The sequence below is a fragment of the Colletotrichum navitas genome (genome assembly GCF_030913465.1).
Source record: "Colletotrichum navitas strain CBS 125086 chromosome Unknown LY79scaffold_27, whole genome shotgun sequence".
Lineage (NCBI taxonomy): Eukaryota > Fungi > Ascomycota > Sordariomycetes > Glomerellales > Glomerellaceae > Colletotrichum > Colletotrichum navitas.
Window position 1 is genome coordinate 1 of NW_026850573.1, and position 9,694 is coordinate 9,694.

Sequence of the window (9,694 nt, forward strand, 5' to 3'; positions counted from 1 at the left end):
CCTAGTACCGCTACCGCATGCCTCGTTTTTCGGCGTCGGATCAATTGAAAGAAGAATCTAAAGGTCAAAAGAGCGAGATTGTCGAATGTTGCCTCCTCGCAAGCTGGTCAGATTGTTCGGCGCAAGTCTCGTGGAGCGGGAGGTGTGGTGGAAAGCCTTGAGGACACTTTATCCAAATGTTATCCTCACTTCGGGCCCCCCTGTCCAGGAGCCCCGCAGTGATTGGTGCCGGAACTAGCACAAGTGGGCCAAAAGGGGTGTGTGCATGGGAGCTCCGGACAGGGGTGCGATTGCTTGGGCGGGCACTAGGAAGGAACACCAAATCCGTATTCCAACAAGTGACATATGACACAGCTTTTTTTCTACAGCATATTAAAAGGGACACTTCATCCCTTACGAATTGTCAAGACAAAGTCAAAATGAATGATCAAGAGCTGAAATAGCTACGGGTGACTGCTTCCTAAAACCTACAAGTACCAATCTGTAATCTGTCAAGAGTGTCGTGAACGAGCGTCGCCTCAACCTGACCTGGAGGGCGAGTGATCGGTCCACGTTGACCGCCAACAATCGCTGCCCAGCGCGTGTCGCCACCAACTACCGCGTCACTGCCTTTATACAGGTTCCAAATGAGAATCAAACACCCCGGGCCCTAATGAAATGAAACATGCAAGGAAAGCCGGAACCCCCAAGGAAACCACCGATCACTCCGTATCCAGTGGTAAAAATGGAAACTCAAAAGACGAGATGCAGCTCACTTCCTAAGTCTGCGCTGCTGCTCCTCGAGAAACTCCTCATCCGAGGCGTCAAGGATGTCGTACTCCTCGTCGGTCATGAAGCCATCGTCAGAAGCATCCCACTCATCCTCCTCGCCACAATCCTCAAACTCCTCCGCCTCAGAGCTGGTGGCAGGAACCGGCTCGGACTTGGCTTCCTGGTGAATGCTGGACACCGGTGACTCCTTCTCAAGCTTGGGGAAGATCATGATGCTGCTCTGCATCTCCGAAGGGGCTTGCTTGGGCTCCTCCTCGGGCTCCTGGGCGACAGGCTTGGGAACCTGGACGCTGACGTCACACCAAAGTCTATGACCGAACTTGAGACCGTCCTTGGTTGTCAGACGCCAGTAAGAGATAATCTTACCCTCGCGGGCCGGCGTGCGAAGCAGAACATTGAAAGAAAATTCCTGACCAGGGGCAAGAGGAGCGTAGCAGACGGTCGACTCGGAAGCAGACACAAGCTCGGAGATGCCGGCAGGGTGGTTCGAGTCGACATGGCCCATGTAATCGCCACCGACGAACTTGACGGAACATCCAGCAGGCCATGCAACGTCACCGTCGTTGCGGAGGACCCAGGTTTGCTCAAAAACGGTGTTGGGCGGGAGGACGGTGCCATCAGCAACTGTGTCGCGGACGAATACAGCCTGGAGGTCCTGCTCAGTGAGGGCCTTTTCGGGGACTGGTGCAGGCTTCTGCTCGACCTCCTTCTTGATCTCTGGTTCGGGTTCTGAGACCTTGTCGACGAATTCCTCCTTGGCAATATCCTCCTTGACAGCAGGCTCGGGGGTCTTCTCAACGATCTCCTCCTTCATTGCTGGCTCTGTGGGCTTCACATCAACAACTGTCTGAGGAACGTTGATGGAAGCGCTGGCAGTAGTCTCCGTAGAGCGGAAGCTAGTGCGGCGGACATTGCGGTCACCCATCTGCTGCATGCGCTGGCCATCTCCACGTTCGCCAGTGGTGGTAACTGTGACGTGGCGAACAGGCGTCTTGAACTTGACAAGGGGATGAGTCTTGTTGTGGGTGTTAGCGGGACTAGCCTCGCAGTTGGCGCAGAAGTCCGTGTCGTGACACACGGTGCACTTGTATCGGACACCTGAGATGTAGGCAGGCGCGCCGTGAGCGCGGGCACACAGGGGACCGTCGCAGCAAATGCCGAAATGAATAGAACGGCTAACAGCACGGCTGCGGACCTCCGCGAGAGGCTCATAGATGGGTACGAAGCGGTGATTAGGGTGAACAAACTTGGAATTCACAATGCAGTCAGCGCAGTAATCCCAGTCGGGGCAGTCGAGGCACTTGTGGCGGACGCCAGCGATGTACCTGTCGCAACCATCGCAGATAGCGTTGTGGCTCTGGTTACGGCCAGGCGCCAACTTGACCTCAATGTGGCTGGGGACATGGGCACCCTCAACTGCGGGAACGAAGGGGTGCTTGGGGTTGTGGCCGTGGAGGTCCTTCTCGAAGCATGCGTGGCACAAGTCGAAGTCCTCGCAGGTTGTGCAGTGGAGGAAGCTGGACTCGGGCAGCTCCGTCACGCAGCAGTTGCAAGTGCGCATGCTGTACAGAGCGGTGCTGAACACAGGACGAAGAAGCTCACTGATGTTGGCAGGCGCCTTGACAGGTACCTGAGCAGGCTCCTCAACCTTGGCCTTGGGCCTGGGGGCAATCGTCTCGGTAGTGCTGTTCATGATTTGGCCGTTCTTGACGATCCTCTTGATGAGCCAGTGGTCGGCACCGTAGCAAGTGATGCCCTGATCGACGCAGTTTTGGCAAAGGTCGAAGTCGCCGTCGTCGCAGGTAGAGCAGTGGTAGTGGGCATCGGGGACTGTCTGATCGCAGCTGTTGCAGCACACGGCAAAGTTGGTGTTGGGGTGCATCAAAGCAGGGCAACGGCCCCAAGAAGCCCGTGAAGGTGCACCCTCTGTGGCAGAGGCATTGGCAAACCACTGATCGCGGCCTGTGATGCCCTCAGAGACGGGGACATCAGCCGAAGCCGCCGGCACCCCTTCGTCGTTAATCTTGGCGTGCCTGCTCAAGAGAGAGGCCAGGATAGAGGCCTCAAAGTCAAGGCCGGTGTCGCTGGTAGGCAGCTCCTTCTTAGGCTCGGCATCGATGACGTTAGACTGCCTCAGATCAACCAGAGGTTGTGTCGCTTCAGGCTTCACTTCTTCCTCGGCCTTGGGGGCGCTAGACTCCGGGACGTCCTCTACGGAAACCGGCCTAGGGGCCACCTTCTCATCGGACAACTTGGTGACACGAAGCTTGAGTTTTTGCTTGGCCTTCGCGGCACGATACAGTTGCTTGTAGACTGAGACGTTTTGCTTGTCGAGGGTAATGTACGAACCAGCCGAATCAGAGTATCTCTCGAGAACGACGTTGGCGTCCGAGGTGAGAGCCAGGAGAGCGCGGACCTATAGTAGGTGGTGTTAGCCTACTCATCAGGACTGTGCCGCAGAGCTCAACGGGACAAGCCAGATGCCGCATTTTGACCATACCGAGACACGGCAACAAGCGTCGAGCGAGCGCCAGAGCATCGAAAATGATGGGCAGACGAGCAGAGGAAAAAGCGGGAATGACGTACCTTGTCCTCGAGAGTGCTTGGGCCCATATCACGCAGAGGAAGCTTGTGGCGACGAGTCATACCCTCGAAGTTGATTTTCAAGGTGACCTGCGTGTCTGGCGATGTTGCTGATGAGGACGCCATGGTGGAGGATGGAAGGAAGTCGGTGACTATGGATGAAAGGGAAACTCGCAGTCGGCCGGGCGGGGAGGGGATCACGGCTCTGGCGGGTGTTTCACTGCTGAGCAGCCACGCACGGGACACACGAGGCTCGCTCGGTTGGTGTAGAAGATGCGTCTCCTCTTTTTAATTTGATTCTTGTCGGGATGTCGACGGATATGTCAAAAGTTGTCGATGATTGATGTTGATGTGAAAGTGGAAGGGAGACTAGTCCGGGTAGCAGATGGCGAGGTGAACAATCCAAGCGGATGGATGGGGTGTGGGAGAGAGATAAGTGAGATCGAGGACGATGGGGGTCGGTAGTCAGGTGGAGTAAGAAGGTGAGCAGACGAGGAAGGAGACACCGGAGCAGGGCCTGGGAGTGAGCGAGAGTGGGTGGGTGGGCGGGTGGAGGTGGAGAGGCCTAGGCGGGTGATGCGTCTGCGTCTGCGTCTGCGTTCGTTGTGCGTCCTCTATGGCGGAAGGTACAGAAGAAGGAATGCGTCTGCGTCTGAACTGTGTGTGAGACGGGAGTTGAGAGCTACTTGGGGGACAAATAGTTTTTCTGCAGGCTGCAGGTGACTTTTTTGGAGGGACACCGCAAAGGTGCCAGGGGGATCAAGGGCCACTTATGTACGAGAAAGCAATGAGAGGGCAAGGCCGCCAAAAGCGTAGGTGGCCGGGAAGGGGGACCAGCAGGACAAGCACAGGACCAACCGAGGCGGTGGGAGGCAGAGGCACCTCAAACGGGTGATGATGATGGATGGCAAAGCTGGGAAAGGGAGGCGGGCCGGGTGGGTAGGCAGGCAGGAAGTGGTAGCGTCACCCGCGACTGCCTCTCGACGGTTCACGGTTCACTGATTGCCCATCTGCCTTGTCGAGTGCGTGCTGGGACTGGGACTGGCCAGGATGGTCTGTCTGGGTTTGGGCGAGCCGGCGGTGTCGGGGACCGGTCAATGGGAAAGGGCGAGCGAGCAAGTGGAGTGGGGTTTGGAGAAAGTCGAGCGGGTGGATGTGGGCAAAAGGTACCTGCGGAACGTTCGCAGCCCACTGTACCCGAGGGTCGCCGCCATCCATGGCCGCCTTCCCCAGGCAAGAAAAGAGAGGGGCAAAGGAAGTAACTAGCGCGCTCTGGTTGGCTGGATGGCAATTGTCACAGTTGGCTTACCCTTCCGAGAGCGCACCGAGAGAGAGGTACGTACTCCCTCTCTCTTTTACCTCGTGGGAATGTGGATACCTTACCTAGGTAGGTAGGTACGTACGGATACCGATTGCAACCTACTGCGTACGGTCGGTATCTGTACCTGTACCAATTGTGATACTGCCGTTGATACACCCACTACCTACACCCGTTCCTCTGATAAGTCAAGTCAAGGGAAAACCCCCTCCCCTCTGCCGCTGCTTAGGCGAGAGTGAGGAACTGCAGAATGTTCGCTTCGAGATGGAACTCTGGAGTCAGTAGGGAGTGAAGCAGGAGGAGATGCAGCAATACGGAAAGGAAAGGCTGGACTCAGTATACGCTTGCAGAGTTGGCCGAGACACGCTAACGAAGGTCCACGTCGTCAAAGTGTCAGGTCTGCGTAGTGCCCATCTACATCTTTGACAGTCGCACGCCGTCTCTGCTTAGCAACCAACCTTGTCCGGCTGCCGGCCTCGCCCTTCGGGAGGCACGACTGCTCACATGTCACCACAACGACGTGCAAGCCAGCAGCAAGCACAGCAGCCAGTTGACCAACCAGGCAGCATACGACACCTCAGCCCAGCTCCCTCCATTCGCTTTCGCACCACCAACGCCGTCGCCACCGAGGGAGAGATGCTGCAAGAAGGAAAGAAAGAAAAATCATCGCCATGGAACAAGCTCGAAAGAGGCGGTCAGCAACCACTACGACGGGCGGAGGCGACGCCGGCGGCGACAAGACACAGCTAGCTACCCGAGCAGCTTACAATCCCATCCGTCAATGGAAGCTCCTCCAATATTCTTCGCCCCCCCAAATCTCGACCTGACTACGACGTACGAATGGCTTTCTCTGGATGAACCTGTCGAGTCATCGCATTTGCCTCCTTGTTCCGTCTATCCTCCCATTTGTAGCCAGCCAGAGACTGACGAAAACCGCGACATTCATGCAGTTCGACTGCTTTCCTCCTGTATCGTTGCCTGCCTCGACCTTTCCCCATCCCAGATTAGCACTCGCACACCCCCTGACTCCGACTCCCTTCTATCTACACCCGCTAGGGCTACCCTGGGTGAAGGCGCAATAGCCACCGGTCATTGACAAATGACGAGGGACTGCCCTGCAAACACCAAACTTGGAATGAGGCGAGCTGGAACCTCGCCGCGAATTATGCCTGCCTACCTTACAGATGCTCATTTTGACTATGTCAAACCACCACTATAGTAGTAGTAGGCACTCATGAGGGTTCGTTCGCCGGGTTGACTCGGCATGATTACGACAGGCTCGGCTCATTAATCTTCGTGTCACGTTCGCTTTCCTTGAAATCGCATTCAATGTTCAAACGTGCCATGTCACTACGGTGGCTCGCACTTTGGACTATAGGACACTGTCAGCTTTAGGCCTCTATGCACCGAATCGCGATGCCGGAGCCCCAGCTTGCTGCATAGTTACATGGCCCGTCGGTCGGGCAGTCAACCATCCTCATTTCGACAAAACGGGATTTCTAACCCCGACTTCTCCGACGGGCAGTCTCCTGTGCCTGGCATGGCCCAGTGATGCCCAGTGCTGTGTCTGTCTTGGAGCCGAGCGTCTGGCATTTTACCATGCAAGTCATACAGAATTCGGGTGCATCCCAGAAGGGAAGTGAACAACGGGACGAATATCGATTGCGCTTGATGCGTTGTTCAACGCTTTGTAAACCCCAACCTCATGCAGCTACCGCGTCTGATCTTAGCGAGCCTGGCAGCGTGGTCGTCGGCCTTCATCTGCGTGGCAGGAAGGGCGGGTCGGCGACACTGGACAGTCTGTTCGCTGGTCAGCCCGTTACCTGAGCCGTCTCCTTGTTCGAAGCAGCACCATCCCCTCAAGTGGCACAGCACGCGCCGTGGTAGCCTCAAAAGCACACAACCCTCTGGTATCCAGTCTTCCTGGAACATGCCGAAGACAATGAAGCAAGACGAGACAAAGGCCTGTGGTCAAACATGGAAAGCCCGGTCGCGCTTGACTCGTTCACGTGGACGTCTTTTCCGTTGCAGTGAGGTAACCTCCTCGAAGGCGATGGGCAAGAAACAGGCAAAGTAGGAAACAGAAACGCATCTTGGGCTTAACAAGCCATCATCTCCCAGCTCCTCACTCTTCAAGCGCTTGACTATCGGGTTTGTCGCCAGACTTGTCATGCGTCTCTCAGGCCATCGAGAATGATCAAAACACCTCTGACACGCGTCCGCGGGATGTAAAGTGCGTCTGGTTTCTTGATGGCTGTTTGCGATGAACAGCCACCACAAGGCTGCCGACCAAGGGGACGAAGTTCAGCAAGACAGCTCACCGTCTAATCAGGAGGAACCTGCGGCGTCGGCGAACCAACGATAGAGCTCCGACAAAGGAAGGGAGGGCAGGGGCAGCTCTCGGTGTGCAAGGCAAGTAAAAGTAAGTAGACCGCAGCAAGGGCGATTTAGCCCAATTTGCCTTTTTGACTTTAGTCTCTTGGTAGGTTAGCTTTTAGGTCGACAGATGGCGCGGACAGTGAACCCCGAGTGGTCGTTTCTCCAGGTCCGAGAGCGCTGGCTGCTTGCTTTCCAGACCCCCTCAACAACAGACGATATGGTTATCGCAACGCTACGCTGCATACTACCTCTCTAGCCCCCACCCCAGCTTCAGCAATGCTAGTCATGCGAACTCAACCCCCGCCTTTCCCAAGGTTCCCATCAAAAGTTAACCGCACCAAAGCTGTCACGCCCGCCAAGAAAGGATACTCTGCCACTCGCATCACAAACGCTTTTTTCCATCTTGTAGGCAGTGGGCGGTCCTGGGGGTTGTCCCAAAAGGGCAAACCGGATAGAAGAGGCCCCTCTCCGGCCCCGAACCTTCAGTACTCCCGGATTGAAGCCGAGTTGCCGACCACCCTACCGATTTCGACCTCGTCACTTCTGTCGTGCAGAAATACAACGGCGTTTCCCAACTTATAAACGCCCCACCGGTCACCTCAACCATCCAATGTCCATGCAAGGCGCAAAGGCTACGCCAAACAAGCAAGGAGCACAGACAACTATAAACTTCCACGGTCGTCCCATGCAACCATCTGCGGCACTGCCTCCGATAGAGAGTACCTTGAAGTAAGTCTGGACCTGTGCGACATGCTCCGCAGTCCTTCCTGGTGGCGGTGGTGGGCTCTCACATGGCGGAGCAATAAGCAGAAACAACAAAGGAGGGGCCCAGAATCTCGTGTACGTCATGTTCCCCCCCTCCACCGCGTCGGTGTCTTCTCACCTCAACACACCCAGACAAGCCAATGACAAAGACGGAGACCACAAGTCGTCCGGTTCTCGACTGGCTTGTTTCAGGATTGCAGCCTTGGCAAAGGGCTGCGGCATCTTAGGGTGACTACTATCCCAGGGATTGTATTGGAATACTCCTACCTTGTCTCGTGGCTGCTGCTGGACGCGTGTGTTCTTGTTACACAGAGAAGTGTTCAAGCTGGTCGCACCTATGACCAGGAATCGGGGAATAGGTCGATATAGGATATGCATGCCAGATACGAGACCGGGCACACGTAAACCCCCTTAAAACCAGGGAGCCGAGTCACCCTCATCCTCCGTCATCCGCCAGACCCTGTGCGGCGATATCCGGTTTGTCGCGAAGCTGTTGCCCAAACGCAACATCTGCCAGACATACACCACACATCTGTGCGTTCCACTATTGAATATACCAATGCAGGATTGGTGAGTGTCAGAGAACAAGGCCATTATGGTGCTTCGTATCTGCAGCCTTGCGCAAGAATGCCACGTAGTTCCTGTTGCCAACGGTCCCGATGTCGATTGAACCTGCCATTGCCATTCCTACTGCCGTCCGGGAGCTGCTCCCCAGCCATCAGATTCCCGTTCCTTGACAAAAGGTTGTCGGTGAAAGAAGCCCCCCCCTCTCCTTCATATGCCCCACGCACAAAGAAAAACGACCCAGGGAAGAAGGTATGTAATTGCGGGAGAGATCCGATGAAAGCCCCTTCCACCAAAGGCGGGATGCCGGCTCAGGCCGTCGGCTTCTAGGATTCCCCGGGGAGCAACTTGTTCCATATGCTTGGACGTGGATCTCAAGCCCCCTTACCTTGCGCAGTCGAAGAAATTGCGTGTACTTCATTCCGACGAATGGAGGCCGTCGGTCGTTGTCAAGTCCCGGGAGATTTCCCGAGAAGCTGGCGGAGCGAGTCTCTATGGGCACATCTTATAGAGCACGCTACCCGTATTTACATATCAAAGAGCGAGCTACGCCCATGGGGGGTTGTTGGCTGAGTTGCCACAAGGTATCTCGTCACCGCTGAAGAAAGCCCGTACGTCTCTGGAAAGGCTGGAATGAGAGGCCACCCCTCCGGGAGCGGTAGAAGCATTGCCGGCGCACAAGCCGGCCCAGGTGAACATCGTCGGGCACAATGCCAACACCCACCACGGCAGCCGGCTCGGACGACGTCGAGATATACCCGAGCCGGGCAGAAGGTGACAACCGCTGGTGTCCGGCTGACTAACATAGCATATCCCAGGTGTGTGTTGCGAACCACAGGTCCCCCATTTTCCAAATTTGCGTGATCGGGTCCGCTTTCGGTGGCTTCTCGAGTTTGGGACACGACTCCCTATCTCCTTACGGCCAACTATCTTAGACGCATTTGTCACTAGGACGGATGCGCTCGGTTCGTGGGGTCTTGTGACTATTACAATGTCAATGGCGGAAGTAAGGGCCATAAGAGGGGCATCGGTGGGAACCCCTCCCCTGCGCAACTCCTCATGTGGCGATGTCAAGACGCCGGAGCAAAAGACGCAATAGATGACGACGGCACCGTCCCATCTTTGGTCTACTACCGCCATCCGGCGGCGAAGTGTCCGCGATTCCTATCACATTCATCAAACGGGGAGCGTAAGGGAAGGGGACAGGGGCAAACAGTGTAGGCTAGGTATCGTAGGGTAGGGACCTCCAAGAACCTCCCCAACCAAGAGGTGTCAACATAGATAGGAGACGTCATTTCTCTAGATAATGTTTTT

The 9,694-nt window shown here is 55.9% G+C and overlaps 1 protein-coding gene across 1 annotated transcript; it reads right to left on the reverse strand.

The window, feature by feature from the left end:
* Window positions 1-751: 751 nt before the first annotated feature.
* Window positions 752-3,480, reverse strand: LY79DRAFT_514819 (uncharacterized protein; the record flags this gene model as incomplete). Its single annotated transcript, XM_060554662.1, has 2 exons — window positions 752-3,187; window positions 3,358-3,480. 2 exons carry the CDS (start codon window positions 3,478-3,480, stop codon window positions 752-754), a joined length of 2,559 nt encoding a protein of 852 aa, XP_060414413.1.
* Between the last annotated feature and the right edge of the window lie 6,214 nt (window positions 3,481-9,694).